This window comes from Drosophila suzukii, chromosome 2L (assembly GCF_043229965.1).
Source record: "Drosophila suzukii chromosome 2L, CBGP_Dsuzu_IsoJpt1.0, whole genome shotgun sequence".
Lineage (NCBI taxonomy): Eukaryota > Metazoa > Arthropoda > Insecta > Diptera > Drosophilidae > Drosophila > Drosophila suzukii.
This window is the reverse complement of record NC_092080.1, coordinates 15672277-15691553: the sequence shown is the minus strand read 5'-3', so window position 1 is coordinate 15691553 and position 19277 is coordinate 15672277. Positions and strand designations below refer to the sequence as shown.

General features: G+C 38.2%; 3 protein-coding genes across 3 annotated transcripts; all 3 read right to left on the bottom strand.

The window, feature by feature from the left end:
- Positions 1 to 367: 367 nt before the first annotated feature.
- dtr (defective transmitter release) lies at positions 368 to 5999 on the bottom strand. Its single transcript, XM_017090505.4, has 5 exons — positions 5742 to 5999; positions 5212 to 5681; positions 5086 to 5150; positions 4659 to 4744; positions 368 to 4603 (listed from the first exon to the last, which is right to left on the bottom strand). The coding sequence occupies exons 1-5, from the start codon at positions 5887 to 5889 to the stop codon at positions 474 to 476; spliced, it is 4899 nt and encodes a 1632-aa protein (XP_016945994.3). The 5' UTR covers positions 5890 to 5999; the 3' UTR covers positions 368 to 473.
- Positions 6000 to 6680: 681 nt separating this feature from the next.
- On the bottom strand, positions 6681 to 12127 carry Tsp39D (Tetraspanin 39D). Its single transcript, XM_017068776.4, has 4 exons — positions 11986 to 12127; positions 9191 to 9308; positions 8102 to 8680; positions 6681 to 8044 (listed from the first exon to the last, which is right to left on the bottom strand). The coding sequence occupies exons 2-4, from the start codon at positions 9251 to 9253 to the stop codon at positions 7979 to 7981; spliced, it is 708 nt and encodes a 235-aa protein (XP_016924265.2). The 5' UTR covers positions 9254 to 9308; positions 11986 to 12127; the 3' UTR covers positions 6681 to 7978.
- Positions 12128 to 15004: 2877 nt separating this feature from the next.
- dimm (basic helix-loop-helix family member dimmed) lies at positions 15005 to 17421 on the bottom strand. The gene is made up of 2 exons (XM_017078880.4): positions 17209 to 17421; positions 15005 to 17141 (listed from the first exon to the last, which is right to left on the bottom strand). Exons 1-2 carry the CDS (start codon positions 17380 to 17382, stop codon positions 16089 to 16091), a joined length of 1227 nt encoding a protein of 408 aa, XP_016934369.3. The 5' UTR covers positions 17383 to 17421; the 3' UTR covers positions 15005 to 16088.
- Between the last annotated feature and the right edge of the window lie 1856 nt (positions 17422 to 19277).

The following is a 19277-nucleotide window of genomic DNA, read 5'->3' as shown; positions in this document are numbered from 1 at the left end:
CGGGGCTTGTCAATAAAAAAGTAATCGTGTTCACGTTTCGCTTGGTAATCCTGATAGCCGACAATCAAAGGTAGCCAAGTGATAACCCGAACGTTTGCCCTCCGTTCAGAACTAGCAAACAAAGCAAACCAGTTTCCATGAAGAACCATTTAGCTCCGATCCGGTTTCAAGCAGTTAAATATGTGCCAATTTTGATAGGCACTTGGGGCACTCGTTATAGCCGAAGTCCGTCTAATCGGTCGGCAAGTGTTTTCTACTTTTTATAAATTTCCTAAGATTAACGCTACCTTAGCGGTTCGAACCGGATTTCAAATTGAACTTTCCACGCCTTATCATTGTAGGGCAAATAAAAAAAATACAGCAATACTTGTGCTTTTGGAATGCTCATCAATTTACTAACAGAAAGTGAGAATCAATAAAAATTTAAAAGAACATTACAAATACATTTTAATCTATTGAGCAGGATCTAGCCATTACTTAAAGGTCATCTGAGCACTAACGCTGAGTTCCTTAACCACAACGTCTCCATCTTCGCTCAAAATCTCAAGGTTGCACTCAATTTGTTCCGTTTTTAAACATTCCGGTTGCACACTATCGATTTCGATTTCGTTTGGGTCTGGGTCCTCAAAATAATCAATCTTAAAATGTTCAGCAAGAGAAGATTCTTGTGGTGTGAGCTTTTCACTTTCGTTTAGCGATGTTTCACAATGTTCCTCATGGGTAGAATTTTTATCGAATGGAAGTACTTTCTCCAAAGCTTTATCTGGTGCCAAAGTACTTTCCATTTCTTCGCCTTCGCTTATCAAGCATTTTACTTCTAGATTAGAAATCACCTTTTGTTCACAGTATATATTTTTATCTTGGTTTTCTATTTGAACGATGTCTTCACCATTAGATAAGCTTGAATTTGTATGGTCGATATTTTGTTGATTAGTGTGTTCATCCAAAACTGTTAGTATCTCCGCATTTCCAAATTTGTTATTTTCAATAACCTGTGTATTTTCCGGATCGGATTCCGAGGTCTTGATTATGTCTGAAATAATATTTTCATCCTCCTCGTCTTCACCTTCATCACTCTCACCAAACTCTTGTTTATTGAACATTTCAATCGTCTCAGGATCAAGAAACTCGTGTAATCTTTCAGCAATTTTGGCCCATTTGGCCCTAGCGCCTATGGACTGCTCAGAAGTAGAAGGTGATTTCATTTCCTTTTGGTTTTCTTGCACAAAAATTCTTGGCATGAGATTTTTTGGATGAGAGCAGCTACTCGAAGTTATGTTTGAATTGTGAGTTTTTGTCGTCGGCGGCTGGATATTTCGTCGAGTGGCTTCTTGTAGGTCGTGAACCATTTTTAAGTCCGCCTCAAATCCCTCAGAGTAGAACGATTTTAGGACTGCCTCGGGAAGTTTAGGCGGCTCTACCACATCTATCTCCTCGCCAGATTCGTAGTCCGTAGAAGCATCGGATTGTATGTCGTCGTCTATACTTTTGTTCTGACATATACGAGGGATCCTGGTACATTCTTCAACCTGAACTGAGGTCATGTGATGTTCTTCGTGTTTATCTTGAGAATTATCTTCATTCTCTTGAGATTCTAGGTTGTCATCGGTTTTATTTTCACAGTCCTCTCCTACAGCCTCTGTAATTTCGCTTTTTTGCTCGAAAAGTTTAGATCCACCCAGGGACAAGCTAATCGGACCCAACTCCTGGGGAATGTCTGCCTGTGCTAGTTGGAGTTGACGCTCCCTTTCTTCGTACTCCTTCATACGAATAACCATTTTCTTTAGCAGATCATCCTCCTCCTCTCTCTGCGGAGTACTTGGTATGTTTTCTTCGGAGCTCTCGTTGGAGATCATCGCGTGCAACATCTCGTTTTCCTCACTAGTTAGCTGGTGCTCCGTTGATCCGGCCTTCATGTAGGCCTTAAGTTCGTTGTAGCTTCGCATGCACTCGATGGCCGATTCTGCATCATCGGATGCGTTGACTTCATGGAAATCTAGTTTCTGAAAGAATTCGGAGTCAAGGTTACCGAAAGTGGTCATAGCTTCCAGCGAGAAGAATTCGTCTTCAACGGCGTCGTTCTCTTCCCTACCGTCTTCTGGGGATTCTTGAAGGGCAGATTCCATTTCTCTTTGCTGCATAGCCTCTATCACCAGATGTTCCTCTGATTTTCGAGGCTTTGGCTTATATGGGGTTGTCCATGGGCGGCGAGCTTCCTGATTATGGTCCCCTACCCCAGGAGTGAATTCTTCCTCGGCTGTATCATAGTCCTCGGACTCAGTGTCACTTATCAAGGCTGGGGGAGGTGGAAGCTCTTCCAGCTCCCCGGAATCCTTCTTGACAACCATTAGCCTATTTTCGACCACCTCCAAGGTATCATCATATTTCTCTCGTTGATTAAAGCACCGGGTAGCGGAGGCTGCCACGCGCCTTTTGAGCTTCTCCTTTTCCTTGGCTATCTGAGCGTCCAAGCTTTCCGCCGTATCCTTGTTGAACTCCGCCAGATTCTTAGACTTCAGCAACTCCTGTGCGGCACGAATTTTCTCCACTCCCGCGGTGGGCTTACGACCTAGCAACAATGGCAATTTTGGATCACCCATGGAAGTGACAAAGTCGGCGAAGGTGTCCAGGCATTCCCTAAGGCTTTTGCCACGCGCCGGGTCCTCCAATTCAGGGGGCACCAACTTTTCCAGTTCCGGTTCAGCGGAGTAGCTGAATTCCTCATCGGACTCAATTGGACCAAACTCGAAACTCTTTGGTTTTTTAGCCCGCACTAATTCGTTGAATGTTACCTCAACAATGATATCATCAAGCAAAGAATTGCAAATACTGGCAACGTCAGTTTCTTCAGTGGTAATGGTCTCCTCATACTCCACCGTCGTTTCAATATCATAGGTTTCGTTGACCTCGTCCTCCAAGTCCTGAAGTAGCTTACGTAAAGCCTCTTCGTCCTCAGCTAGTTTTTTATCCATTTGAAGGCAAATTTCCTCAGCCTCTTCGGCACTAGTCATATTTGTAATAGGTTTATTGAAGATATCCTCTTGGACAGAAGTTTCGGAGATGGTCAATTGACGCATACACTCTTCCTGTGGCCAATCTTGGCTTGGCGCATCACACCCACTTCCAAAGACCCGTTTGGGTACATTATCAGTAGCATCATCTAATATCTTGGCGAACAATTGATCTTGCTCATCTTCTGGGACAGTTTCTTTTAAAAGTGTACCATTATCCGTATTATCGTCTAATGTCTTGGCGAGTACTTGGTCTTGCATATCATCAGTGACTGATTCTTTAAAGGGTGACTCATTCAAATCTTTTGGAGGTTCCACTCCGGCCTTTATTTCTTCTCTTAACTTCATCTTCATACGCCGCTCGATGGATTGATGAGCAAGAAGACGAGACTTTACATCCTGCTGGATGACCAGTTCATCTTCTTCCGTTTCAGTGTCTGATTGACTAGTCACTTCCTTTACAGGACCGACCAAATTCTGTGTGGACTGCCTGAGTTCTTCTAGATCCTCCTCCAATTGGCTGCCCATTTCCTTCAAGTCATAAGCACACTTATCATTTGCAAGGGCACAGTCTAGCTCAAACTCTAGCTGCTCTTTGGTTTTTGGCGTAAAGCGAGGTTCTACATCTTCTTGGTAAAATTCCCTGGGCGTCTTTTTTTCCTCGCAAGAAAGCCTCTCGTCTGGTTTGTAATTGGTTGTGCCTTCATTTAGAATCAGGTCGAGAGGTTCGTTGAGTTCGACATCGATATCAGCTCCAAAGCTTTCGTACATTTCGTCAATGAGTTTACTTTTAAACTCTTTGTTGGTTTGGTCTTCTTCAAGATCATTATTTTGTGCTATAGTTGTGAGAGTTTTGCAAGTGTTTTCCAGATCTTCATCGTTATCAAGCTCAGAACTACTTTCGATCTCGTCTACAATGTCATCATTTGATTTTATTAGTTTATCTTCATTAGTGGTATCAATTTTTTCAGCTTCAATAACACTAGGCTGATCCAAAGTGATTGCTGTTAAATCTGCTCCAATGGATGGTTTAACAGTATCTTCAGGCTTATCATTAATTGAATCCTCTACTGCAGTATTGCTATCATCCTTGTCGATCAGTTCCTTTTTAATATTTAGTTCTTCCAACTTAGCCTCTTCGATTGGAACACGCATTGCCTTCACAACACCTTTATTATTGATTTGCTCAGTTTTCAGATTGACAACATCTTTATCATCAGTGTGTTCAGTTTTCGAAGCATCCTCTTCCTTTCTCACATTTTTATGGGCTTCCTCCGCATTGTTCAAATCGGAATTATAAAGGGACTTTGGTCGTCCCTCTAGAGGCTTACGATTACTTATTTTCTCAGCTATGTGATCGTCCTGAGATCCTGCACTTCCATTGTCTTCTGCAGAACTACATGTGCTGCTACTGTGCTCCGAGCTCGGCTGCTCACCCGACACCTCGTCCCACAAATCATCGACACCACCGTTCTCAAGCTCGGCCCTCTTGCGGCTCTTTTCAGCACATGTGTCGTCTTCAGAATCGCTGGACCTCAGCAAAGGAGCCTGCTGATCAGGAGGGAGGTGACGATTGCGCATGCGTATGGTAGCTGTGGGATACAATAGCTTAGAAAATCGATAAAATTATTTTTGATGTCGACTTACAGTTAACGCTATCTCGTATTTTTCTACGTTCAGCACGGTTCCAACGATTATTTTCCTTGCGTTCTCCTTCGTAGCCATCTTTCTTCCTGTAAAATGTTCGGCTTATCGTTAACTCTTTAATACAATCCTTTTAAATCTGTGTATTTATGTATTTGGGTATTAATTTTTTTTTACCGGAAAAATGGTATGTTAAGTGTTATACAAAATATTTATATAAAGTTAATCTTAAGATATGATTGATATTCCAACTATTCTTTAAAAAATTATCTTAGGATATGGAAGATATCTTTTTAAAACCTTGGTGAAGTTTATATCAATCCGAAAAATGACTAAAAAATTTTGAGCTTATTAATAAAAAAATAAGGTAAGTAAATCTGCTGAATGTTCCATATCTGTGCATAGGCTTACAGTCTAAATGAGCTCTTACCAAGCCTCAGCGCATGCTCGATCACGGGGAAACACAGGACGACTGTCCAAATAAGTAAGCTCTTTCTGATCGGGAATCAAAGTTTCTTATAAAATAAATTAAAGTTTTTTGAATTCAAGAACTTACACAGGCCAGTATCAATGTCTTACGATACTGGGGTAGTCTTGAAACTACGGGGTTCCCTTGCAAAACCAAAACCTTCAGACTGGGCATCTGCTCGAACACTTTCACAATCAATATGTCGTCTATTCGGTTGTTCGATAGGTCCAGCACCGACAGAGTTTTACATTGAACCAAGTCTGAAAGGCTCTCACAGTCCTTCAGATAGTTTGATGAAATGTTGAGGGTATTCAAAACTGGCAAAATATCGGAACCAATGTTTTGAATTTTGCGAATATGATTCGAGCTTAGATTTAAAGTATCTAGCTCTTTGCATGGTTCTAAATTCTCCATCTTTGTGATCAGATTGTTTTGCAGATAGAGACTCTTCAGTTTGGTCAGTTGTTCCAACCCCTGGATTTCGGAAATCGCATTGCATTCTAGCCACAGGCACTTCAGCTCCGTATACTCCTCCAAGCACTCGATGCTCTGAAAGCCTAAAATTTTAATTTATTAAATCATTATCTTTATCACTGAAGAGACTCTGGAGCACCTACCCTGATAGTGCAAATAGAGTACATCATTTAGACGTGGTGTCTGATACAGTTTGTCCTTCTTGCAGAGTTCCTTCAGGCCCTTGGACGTCATGCGATTAAGGCCGGTTATCTCTCTGCGAGGAGCCACTACCCCGGTTTTTTCTGACATTTTATTCTCTTTATTTATTCTTTAAAGGAACTGGTGAAAAATATATTATTTTATATTTGTTTTAATATTTGTTGAAACAGTTGCAGAACAGCACACTTCTTTTGTTTCCTTTTTTATCGAACAAACAAACTGGGAAGCTACACCACGTTGTTCATAGCAACTAATATGATCTATCTTTTTTTCTGATTGTTTTTCAATAGAATAATGCATAGAGCGTAACTAATGGTAACATAAACAAAAAATGCAATAAGCCGGCCAAAATTGCAGATTTCAATTGCAGATAGTATACATGCGGATCGTACGACTATATTATATAGCTTCCACGGGAAAATTCGGAAAATTAATAGAATAATGTCAAACCAGACGACACATATATTTCACAATCTTGCAGACTTTATAATTCATTACACATTTTATAATTTGAATTTAAAATGTTCATTTATTCAAAGAATTCTCAGTGCTACACATATATTTAAACACAGTTTTAAATACGAATACAAATACATATTAAAAATGTTACTTAATTATCAATATTCAGCTTTAGACTTGTAGACCATTATGTATGTATTGCAAATATGTGTATCAATTTAAAATAATTTCACAGTGATCGTCTATTTTTAAAGCCTCAAGATTTAGTTGCAAGATACGCTTTATTATATTACGATATAATGTAATTCGATATCAAAATTGTAAATTCGATTTTTTAAATTTCCATTTTGAGTAAGTTTTTACATATACATTTTTGTTTTCATGAGTTTACTAGAGTGGGCTGATTTTCAATGATGCAATACAATTAAAACATCTTAGGGGAGAATGTAATGAATGGAATAATAAAAAAATTATCGTTAATAGATTACATAAGTTTAGTTGAGTTTTAAATCTTTTTCTTAATATTCTCCCTTAAAAAGTTCGTGGGTGGTCTGTTTTAATAATAGTTCCTTCCTTTATTAATAATAGTTATTTTTCATAACATGGCTTAATGTATCTTCATTCATTACATTTCTGTCTAAGATATTTCGTCCCACTAATAGTACACATTTATAATCGGACGTGTCCCAAATATTTTTTTTCCATAATATTTCTGAGAAATCTCCAAAAACCTTGTTGAAGTTTACAATTTTTCCCAAACAAGTTTTTAGAAATCGTTCCATAAAATGCACAGACCAACACAAAAATGGTTTGCACAAACAAATTGTCCTTTTACATAATATCTGGATTCTATTGAGCTAAAACATGTATAATAATTTTTCCCATCACCCTAAGGTCCCAAGTTTGACGACATTACGAAATAAGCCAAAAATTGCTTTAAGACCCCCTTACACATGCCATTTAAATTAACCCAAATATTATATCAAAGTAGTGGTGTAAAATTCAAAAAGATTGATTTCGTGGCTCAGTTCTACCGTAAAGAGCCGACTCTTTTTGGCATTACAATTCATTCAAACAAGTATAAATTGTTATAAAAATCAAAACTGGTGGCTTTCTTTTCGAAGAAGGGTTTTATGCCCCCCCTACTTACATAGACACAAATAAGTCATATTCCTTATGTATCTTAAGGATCGTAGATTGATAAAATCGTTACAAGGGCACTTTGTCAAATTATGAAATATTCATATATGTGATTGTGATTGAGTGATATGGGAATGGGACTACGGTGTTAGAGCTAAATATGCAGGAATGTTTGAAATGACTACAAAACAAATATAATATTATCAATTCAAGAGTGTTGGTCCTCAAATACATTTTTCGCAATTCAACTGGGCTTCGGAAAACAAAAAAAACAGTAACTATATAACGAAAACAAAAACTGTGATGAGATTGTAAATAATTAGGCAAGAGATTCATTTTGCCTATAATGTATTTTGAATGATGTATTCAAGGAACTAAGGTAAAACATAATATATGCCCTAGTTATGGATATACTAATCAGCCTTCAATGGGCATGTGAAACAGATGATTTTTATGTGTGAGTGCTTGTGACTGTGTTCCATTTAGACAAGCCAACGTGAAAACTCTGTATGACGGCTACAAACTACTAAAATTGGTGTTCCCGTCTTATAGGCGACATACGGGATCCTCGCTGCGTAGCCTAAACATGATCGTAGCTCCTGCGAAACGAACGATAGAGGCAGCAGGCAAACAGTATGGTGAGCATCTATGAAAAGATTTCTTTTGTTAATATATTGACTTCAAAAGTTGCTTATTGCCTTACCTGAATACCCGCTACTGCCAAAACAACGGCGGCCAGAATCAAAGTCTTCGAATCCAAAATATCCAACAGCTTCTGCAAGCATCCCTGCTGGTTTGCATGGACAGCTGTGCATTCCTTGGCCTCGCTTAAGTTAATCACTGAGCAGCACGCTGCCGGCAGGGTCTTGTTGGGGAAGTTGTTTTCCCAGTCGTTGGGTCCAAACGTGCCGCAGCAGTCCAGCTCAGTCTGCAGCAAAGTCCAGGCGTCCCGGTAGTCAGCCCGATCCTTGTAGTGCTTCATGGTCGTGTTGAACTGACCCTCCATGAGCTGCTGCAGTCCAGTGTGCTTCACATAGCCGGCAAAGCCCAGTCCGATCTCGAACAGGAAGATAACTACGGCTAGAATGGCAAAGCTCAGTATCATGCAGCTGCTCTCCTTCAGGGCTCCACAGCATCCCAAGAAGCAGATCACGGCTACGGCGGCGCCGACAATCATCAGTATAATGGGAGCGGTCCAGATATGATCGCTCACGAAGTTCGAATAGTGAGCATAGTTCAGTTGCACCATTCCCCCCACCAAGAAGATGAGAAGTCCAGAAAGCTATGTAAGGTAAGAGGCATGTTTTTTAAGTTTATATATTGTGTATTTCCGAATATGTTTGTATAATAATGTTAAGGAAAGTATATTTATGGAAACGAAAATATTCATATTAAAGTTTGCCAGCCGCATTAAGAACGTTTTCGGTTCTCTTGAGTTAAAATAATCAATTTTCTAAGAATATCATGTTTATAAAAAAGCCAATCTTTAGGAAAATAAAAAGAAAAATATAAAATATAATTAAAAGTTACAGCTCTTTTATGTATTTTTTATAAAAACGAACTTAAGGCTACACAAAATAATAAGCGAAACATTTTTCTAATATTGGGAATTGGGAAACCTTTTTTTGCGTGGTAAATATTTAATGCCGGATTTATGATAGGCTGTAGAGCATTAAATAAACAAACAAGAAATATTTTAGCCAGATATCTTACTTTAATCGGTAAGCAATAACTTCTTTTTTTATATTTGCTCAAAAATGGAAACGTTTAAAGTTTTTCGTTGGGAACTTACCGCAAAAAGAAGGTTGCAGAAGAATGTCAAATATTTGACACATGTCAAGCCGCCGGATGCCATGATGCTCAAAAAAGGTGTTGCTTTGTTACTCGCTGGTTGATTTTCTTGTAAAGGACTGTAAAGGAAAAAGGGGTTGAAGCCAAATATAATCAATTGGGCAGGACAATGGCGACCGTAAATCAATAAAGTGGTTAGCACCAGACGCACACGGTTTCAGAAAACACGAGGAATCCGAGGTTGGTTCCGACAAAAGCTCTGACCGAGGCAACCACCAAATCAGAGCACACTTAACCGCCATGGACTGCCTCTTGGTGCCTCCAGTTTGGGTACACACATATTTTTACGCCCCGAATACCCGTCTGCCTGGGTATTAACTCTGCCTTCAGCAGGTCTGAACCTGCCACTGACACCCACATCCCCCCTCGAACCAAAATGAATGCATCGCTCAGTTGCAAGGCGCATTTTCATTCGTTGGGAGAATTTTGCCATTTTCATTTCGTTTGGCTGCATTGTGTTCGTGTGGCCTAGTTTTCGACGCATTATTATTTGTTATTACATTTTCCTTTAATGGGGTGGGGGTACCGGCAAAGAAAAGCGGGGGCGAAAAGCATTCGTTACAAGGACGACCTGCATTAGGACCGGGTTAGCATACAAATCGATATTGTGTGCATGAAGTTAAAAAAATTGAAAATATTAAGCATTTATCATGTTTTTCCCAAAGAACAGTCATTAAAAAGAATGCAAAACAGGGCTTTTGAATTCTTGAATCGTTTCAAGATGAAAGGAAATTAAGAAACAATTACCATATCTCATATAGGCGATTTAATTCTTTTAAATAATAAAGTGATTCTATAAATTTTATTATTATCATTCGTATAAAAACATATATAAGAAATCCCTTAATTTTTATCAAACACCTTATAGGGCAACTGGTTCAATTCGTTCGATAAAATACCCAATAAAATTGTTTTAATTTAAATTTTTACTAGTGCATTTCAGCTATATTGGCAAAGACAGCATTCTTTTATTAATTTGACAGCAAAGGCCCACAAATTATATCTTCAGTTTGATCAGAAAATTATGTGCCAACCAACGAGATTGAACTCTTCAATTGGAAAAGGTCGGCTTTCCAATTAGTGTAGTGACACCAGCCTTTCCCGTGCCATAGGCGTAATATCTACTCCATGGCAAAGCATTAAGAATAGAGTGCCACGACAAAATCGATTGTCTTGAAATTGTGTCAACGGTAGCAACTGTGGCTGACTGCCATCGTCCAGTGGGGTGGATTGATTAGGCTAAGCCCAATAAAGAAGTCCAATAAAAAATTCAACACCTGCACCTGTCGCACCAACGAGAAGCAGGAGGAATAGAACACCCATCCACCCACTTGTGTATAAAGTCCAATGAAGCCTCTGTCGAACCTGTGGTTTGAAACCACTAAATTCCTTCTTTGTGTATTTAACTAGTTCTGGGCAAATTAAATTTGTATCCAGCATTCTTATTATTAAAAAACTTTTTTAAGTCAATCAATTTCTAAATTTTATTACAGTTAAATTGACGTAAGACAAAACAACAATAACATAAAAACTGATCGAAGATCAAACTATTAAACTTTAAAGTAAGTATATCTAATAGATTTCTGTGTGTCCACTTACAAACTTAAAATCAAAATGTATCATCTCGCAAGAATTTTCGGAAATAGGAACCCAAAGTAAAAGTAAATATTAAACAATATTAAATGGATATTAATATTGACCTCAGAAAAATGTAATATTAATAATATATTAACGGATTCTGGCAATTGAAATTCCTTTAAAAAATGTTTTACATGAATTTTGTAGTTCTCGAATACTTTAGGAAAACAGTTTTAAGATTGTATTAAATGGAGGTATTTACAAAAAACTTAAATTACCACAGATCCCTCATGTTGCAAAATGGTTATCGGATCTACGGTACTGCTAAATGTTCGAGCTTTCGACATTTAGTAATCCACAGATCTTCCACAAAAAAGGTGGAGTCCAGAGATTTTCTCCAAACTTTGAAATAACTTCTTGTTACGACTTGGCCACTGTGCCGTGACCGGCTGTTCTCGCTCCCACCCACACACAATCGTATCGTATATAGGTTCTAATAAGGGGAGTTTCCCTTCCACCAGGAGGAGGACGGGGTCACTGGGCTGGACGTTAACTAGCAGCCCATGTCCGGATGCATGTGTGCATAATGATACACCTGGTTGCGTGCCATCGACTAATTCCGGAGTACCGCCCGTAGGCATGGACGGCGGACATAAACAAGGAATTCCCACACCTCTCACACCGGTTAAACTTTTACTGATCGTTTGCGCTATTTCCGAAATTGGAACGCTTAAGACTGAAATGTAAATGCGAATCCGAACACCAAGGGGTTAACAAACTGCAGTCACACAACAGTGCTTACATACATACATACATATATGCATTTGTTTTGGCTCAAAACCCCAGTACACAAACACTTACATACATACATGCTCCCCATTCTAGAATCTAGATCTCAATCTCAGGTAAGAAGACGCAAAAAAGCAAAACAAAAGAGAGCAAAGTGGAGCGGAAGCCGTGAACCTGAAAAAACGAAATAACTGCACATTCGCCCCCATCCCCCTCACTCCCTTTTTGTTTCTATCTCATCTTTCTACCTGGCATACACACAATTTCCTCGGGAAACCTAAATGGAGTTACCATTTTGCTTAACATCTTTAAAGAACTTATGGTCGCATCTCCGTCTGCAGGTAATTGCTACCGTGATTTTGTATATACCTGTTTTAAATCACAGCACCAAATGTTTCGTTTGATTTATCCGCACACCCGCGTTCTTATCGGAACAACAACACTTTCAAGTGGCACTTCGCATTAGAGCCGCGATGCCACTAACGGTGCTATCGATAGTTCAGTGCCTGTATCGATATTTGCACAGGTATCACGGCTTACAGCTCACATCGCCCATCCCTACTTGCCATGAGCTTTTTTACGCGGGAAAAAGCTATTTTTAAATTAACCAAACATTATGTGGTGCAGAAATAGGTTATCGCGAAAAAGTTTTTACATTTTAGGTAAATGTATGATTTAGAAAATGGGTTTCCAAACATTTTTTGGTTTCTATTTTATATTATAGTATAAAATTCAATAACCGTTTTATGTATCTTATAAGAGATGGGAACTTCTCAAATGAACAATATAAAAAACACCCTTAAATACAATATTAATTCTATTTTATTTTTACATTATTAATTTTTATTTATTTTTAATTTGTAATATCTGTATTTCACATACTTACTACAATAGATTTAAAAGTTTAAAAATGGTCGTCTTTTTCAAATCGCCAGTCCTCGTTTGAATTCGACGTCGTTCCGAATTCGCTCCACAACGAATTCGAAAATAAAAATTACATAATCATTTACATTTTTGCGTACAACATGTTTGTTTGGCTCCACCTGCTGTGAGCTTTTTGACGCAAATTTCTCGATGCACTTTTCGATTTTTTGCACAAGTGTTTATTTTTTAAAAGTAATTTCAAAGTTATTAAATTTAATTTTTTTAGGCCAGAATACTTTTTTATTTTGTTTTTTTTTGGGCTAAAAATCTGAATTTATTTTTTTTGTATTGTCGGAGAGTATCTATTTCCTGATGGGGAGTTGCCATCCAGTCGATATTCATTTGAGGTTTTCGAAGTGCCAAAAACCTTGTCCTCCTCACTTAAATTGAAATGTACCTATAATTTTTTGATAGTTAGAAAGATATCTTTTCAGGAACTTAGCTCTACATTCACCATTCTTTGACCAACCAAACACAAAGAGCCATACCAAGGAAAAAACTTAATTAACAACTGAATTTATTCTTTGCTTTATTAAATAATCTTTGCTTTGCACCTAAGAGTGTATACAGTTAATTAATAGATAGCATACTTTTTACATTACATTTATAAATATGTATTAATATACTTTCCATTACTTGTACCCAACAAATGCTCATCAAAATAATCGCTTCCTTATTTTATTTACAATACGAGTAATATGTTCTAGTTAGTAGTTATTTTGTTACATTAATATTTGCTCATTTCGGGGTTTTTTTCTATAACATTAATATATTATAATAGACTGTTTCTGCTGGTAAACATTTACATTACACACCTAAGGGGCTTGCTAAACATCTATATTGCAATTTCCATTATGTACGAATAATTTTGTGATTACTTTGCGCAACAGAATTTGACTAGACTAACTCATGACTCTGCCGATTGATGTACATAAATAACAATCCGAATAAGAATATTGCTCTAACCCAGCTCTAATTTCGATAATTTCCCAACCTTTCCATTCCAGAGTTTTCACTTAGCGTTAAGAACCCAAAAGTTCATATACATATGATTACTATTACTTACAAAGTTCTCCCTAAAAACCGATTAAATTTTAAAGACTTCCAAAAAGGTAAACCAAAAAATTAAAAGAAATACATATTTAAAAAGTTTTTCGAAATAAAAAGTTTTACAAAATGTATCGATTTTTTAAAATATAGTTATAATTTTAAAGCTCAAAAAAAGGTAAGCAATAAATAAACAGTTTTTCAAAATATACCGATTTGTAAAAATAAAGTTACACTTAATCTATTTAAAACATTTTAAATTGTTCCATAAACTTAAGAGAGATAAAAAATGTTTAAGGGAGAAAAACAACCAAATCATGCCTTCGAAAAAAATTATGTGGCTCACTTGGGAGAATTCAATTCAATTAAAGTGTTCAATCTATGTGTTGCTATACAGGCTAAATATTCCCACCGACTTACCCAAAATTCGAAATCCTGACTAATCAAACATAATCAACAGGCTTAACTCGACACCCGAGAGGAAAGAGCTACCCCAACTACTATTTTTCACTTAATTATTGCTAAGACCCCAGCATCCCCTCCCGTCTCCGCCCCTCACTCACGCACACAACCACCCACTCTCTCGCTGTATCCTGTATCCCTCGACATTACCACCCACCGAGCACCGTTATTTTATTACTGTTTACCGTTAGAGCGTCACTATCGTTCCTATCGGCGTCCCTTTCCTGCTCACCGTGTCTTCGGTATGGCGAGCCATAACGGAAGTGTGCCAATTTCGGTTTCGGTGTGTTAATTGTTTTGTTGCCCCGCTCTTCGGGCCCCCCTTCCTACACCCATGTCCATGGTGAGTTTCAAGTGCATTAAAAAGATCATGGGTGGTAAATTAACTTATTGAGGCGTCACTCTGCAGACCGTCGTTCCTCAGACGCGGGGCTGCTAGTTAACGGTAATTGATTCCTTGTTTTTGTTGCTATTGCTGACAATTATACAGATGTACGTACTACGTATGTACATAAATATATATGTACGTTGCTAGAGGACAGAAAGGTTCGCTGTATTACAAAACTAAGCGTTAAACCTTTAATGTTTTACATTAAATTTTTGTTCTCGCATTGATATTTTTTTTTACATTGTTACATTTTTTGAACAGATACTTAGATTTAGATTTATATTGGCTTTTAGATAAAATCATGTTTAACTCAATTGTATAAGTAAAGCAAATCTGATTACTGGAATGTCTTTAGAAACTTTCAACACAAAATGGAAAGTTAAGATAAAGGTTACTTAAATTAGGTCAGACTTTATGTACATAAGTACATATTTTAGTCACAAACTAAAAAAAACTTTAATTGTGTCTTTGTAAAGCCTTTTTTTATATATGTTTTTGTTTTATAACCACTGATAAAAGTCTAAATAAAAGTATATAAAAGATCTTGCATAATGTTTATGTGTGTTATTGGGAGATATAAATTATCAATATATGTACATATAGAATCGGCTTTTTTTCCTGGTTTCGAATAGCGAAAATATGTATGTACATTATGAAATATACAATTCAATTTGCATAAATCTTATAACGTCTGTCAATAGTTTCACTATACTTCGACAAATTTTCTTACTTACTTTTATCTTATCTGTGTTTTGGAATATAATGTGCACCTAAATTTGTTTAGTCATTAAATTAAGCAGATATTTTTTAAAGTTACTTTAAGAAGTGTGTTGTTCGAAAACGATTTTTCGCTTAGTTTCTGATATTGAGTAGAGTTCTTCTAAATTTAAGCTTTGTTTTAATTTTTTTAAAACAGATCAATTGATACTTATTTAAATCTGTATGTGTGTTTTGCTTTGAAATGTTACCCTTTCACATACTATTTGTGAATTTTCCAAGCCAAATCCCAAAATTTCAAATACATAAGTGTCATAGTCTTAAAAAAAATAAAAATAATAATAAATCTTTTCCTAAAACCGGAAAGCCTGAAAACTACGCAAAAGCCATATCGCTTCTTCTTACAATTTAGCAATTTAACATAATATTAAAATTTGAATATTATTAAGTACCAAGCATTTCAATTTCCCAAAAACATAGTAATAAAGCTACTCCATTTTTACATTCCTTAGTTTTTAATTATATTTTTTAGGTATGTGCATAATAATGAAATGGGTTTGCGTTAATTTCTTAGATCATAATTTGGAAAAAGTAAATGTGACCCTATATAGAGAAAGCATATACATATTTGATTATTCCCCCACTTTAGTTTCATAACCTCAAACTATTTTAATCGACTTATGTTATTATGGGGGTTTCTCAAATAGTAATAAAAGGTTTATAAACCAATTGTTATTTGGGGTGAAAATGACAAGTGGCGACCTAAAATAATGACTAGAGAGGTTTTTTGCAACAAATTTTATAATTGCCTGAAGTGTTCTAAGATCTTAATAATTCACAGAGGTGTGAACTCAAGCCGGTAGATGCGCCAGGCTGGGGTTCATAAATATCGTTTTTGAGCTGTCTGCTGTATTTATACATGTCTGACGATCACTTAGAGGAATTCTCGAAATGGCTCGTCGAAATTATCGTTGATATCTGCAAAACTGGAGGTGTTGTTGCCAACACCCACACCAACCCCTACTCCCACGCCCACTCCCACATTAACCCCTATGCCAACTCCCACGCCCACTGGTGAGTTGCCATTGAGTATAAGCGTGGGCTGCTGCTGCTGTTGTTGCTGCTGCTGTTGCGACTGCATCATGGTGGCCCCCAGGTGGCCATGGCCATGCATCGCCTGCTGGTGGTGGGGAAGGTGGCTGGATTGCTGCTGCTGCTGCTGTTGCTGCTCCAGCGGCGTCTGCATGTGGATGGCCTGTGGCTGGAGGCTCTGCATCGCTGGACTGGCGGTGACTGCGGCGGCGTTGAGCAGGCTGCCGGTATCGGTGGCCGCCAGGAGGGCACAGTCGAAGGCTCCTCCGTTGGCCAAAGCGTCCTCGAAACACAGAGTGGCTGCACTGGTATTATTGGCTGACCCACCTCCATTTTCCGCCGTCAAATTGGAGAGCAGGACCCCGCCTACGGCTCCCGAGTTGAGCTCCAAGGCTGCCGCCTCCTCGTTGCGCTTGGAGAGTATTATGTGGGTCAGATTGATGATGTAGTTCTTGGCCAGCGTCAGCGTTTCGATCTTGGACAGTCGCCGTTCCATCTCCACGTGCGGGATGACTTCTCGCAGCGATTGGAAGGCATCGTTGAGGCTGTGCATCCGCATCCTTTCCCGTTCATTGGACTCCAGGCGTCGCATATTCCGCTCCTTGGCATTCAGAGCTCCCTTGCGCCGTCGATTGGCGTTGGCATTTGCATTGGAGGCGGAGGAGGAGTTGGCGCTGTTAGGGGCCAGGGTCGAAGGGCAGGAGGCGCCGCCACCTGAGCCGGCCTGCTGGACGCGTCCGCGACTGGAGGATCCCTGGTTGCCCAGCGAACCGCCAGAGGGATGACCAGTGTTGGTGGCACTGCCTCCGCCATTGCTGCTGCCCCCTCCGCCACTCGTGTCATCGCTCTGCGAACTGGAGTCCGTCATCTCCAGGTCGTAGGTGTTATTGCTTAACTGGATGAAAGGTATATGAAAATGGCAGGTGTTAAGGCACTACACATTCCCCCCCATTTTGACCTACCTGTGAGGTGCGTCTGGTGGCGCGACGAATGGGTCGCGAACTCCCCTCCGCCGACTCCGAGGATAGTCCATTGTGTCCGTCTGTGTTGTAGTTATTGTTGTTGTGGTGCAACTGGTGTTGCAACTGCATGAAGTCATGACTGCTCATCAGTTCCGTTAGCTGCGTGGCATCCATTTTTGGTGAAACTTCCCAATAGACCAGGTTGAAGTTTTTACTTTAAAAATAGATTGTTTTATAGAATTTAATAATTTTAATTTTTAAATTAATCGATTTCGGTAAAAGCCTTTTATTATTTAACTTTTCCTTATCCCTTTTTATACCGGCTAAAAAGAAAAGGCTATTTTAGCCTTTTTGAAAATAAGGTGAGAAGAAACAGGAAACTTTCCCGACTACATAAATAATGTATATTCTTGGTCACGATAGCTAGACGAATCGATAAAGTCTACCTGTCTGATAAAAGTCCTACCAGTAAAGACAACTTATTTAAGAAATGCTGAACCGATTTATTATCAGTTCTAAAAAATATTCGCCGACGGCGTTTTTGAAATATCATAAAACAAAATTGTAAGGTCCAATATTAAAGCTTGTATACTTTTAAAAACTAAAGCAAGGCAGAGTTTAGAAAAGGTATCAATGTATAGCTATTTTGTCGAAAACTCTTAAGGTGCGCTACGTTATGTGTCCCTTTTTTTAAAAAGTATGCATATAGCTTAAAAACATTTTTTGATTTTTCAGTTACTCGTGAATAACAATACTCGTGCTTTGTTATTCTTGGATGGACTTTATCTCTAAACCAAAATTGCTATCTGCATTTGACATTGCACGTGTCTATTTATCACATTAATTAGATTTGGTGGCACACACCAATATTATGCTTTGAAAAATTAATAGCTGTCCGATAATAAAGCAACAATACAAAAATTGTATTTGGGTGATGTAATAAACGAGTTTCAAAGAGGAATCAATGCTTCACATTGAAGAGACAAGTTAGTCATAACACTTGTTATCAAATTAAGATCGAGATATTAATCCAGAGATGAAAGTTTGATTCATGAGTGCATATGCACCCTATTTAAAAGAAATTTAGACCGTTTTCATTGTTTAACTTTAAACATCGTTGTACCCGTTTCCGCGGTAACTTTTTTTTTTATCTCGAGATCTGATGGCTAATTTTACAGATAAAAAAGTTATTCATTCTTTTCCATACATGTTATAAGAGCATCGTTCCTAATAGATGCCAGACCCCAACCACGACAGACTACATAGTTTTGAAAATATATTACCGCTCCCGTGCTCCTTTTTTCCTGTAGTGAATGCAGAAGGAATACAATATACCCTTTCACTCAATGAGTGAGGGGTACAAAAAAAATGTGCGACAAAACATTTACCGATGAAACGCTTTTGCGGCATTGTCGTTGTTATGGTTATGCCCCTTGGCTTACCAGCATTTGACCCGGAACCGTGCTGCAGCATTTAAAGCGTGGGACAGACCTGGGGACCCGTGGAATGGGAAATGTACATCTACACCGACTTTGTTGTAATAGAAAACGCGCACTTTGCAGTGCATTTCTTTCGCGGTCGGCGCTGAGTGAAACAAAAGTGTCGCTATTATTTAACGACAACAGCTCCTTGGACTTCAGACTCTTTGGAGCCTTTTAAATAAATGTTGAGAGAAATGACATAGCTTAACACAGCGGTGGTCTGCCTCAAAGGCGGGATTGTTTGATCTTTTATCGAAAAACATGGCGGGGTTATACTTTATACAAAATTTACCATAAGAGAAGTATCTACATGAAATAAATTTAAGTTTTTGTGCTAAGAAAATTCTACCATTCCTGTTTGCCAGAAATTATTCACATCAAAAGGATTTCCTAAACTATTCAAATATGTGCTCTAGGTAAAGCATGGAGTTCAAATTTAAACTTTAAATAATGGATCTTGGGTGTATTTAAAAGACACAGATATTATAGAGATAAATATTTGGGTCAAAATAAGTCCTTCAACTTCAACCCTATGGCTTTTAATGCCGATCAAAGCCATATCTTAGACAAACTTTCTGTTTCTCTTGG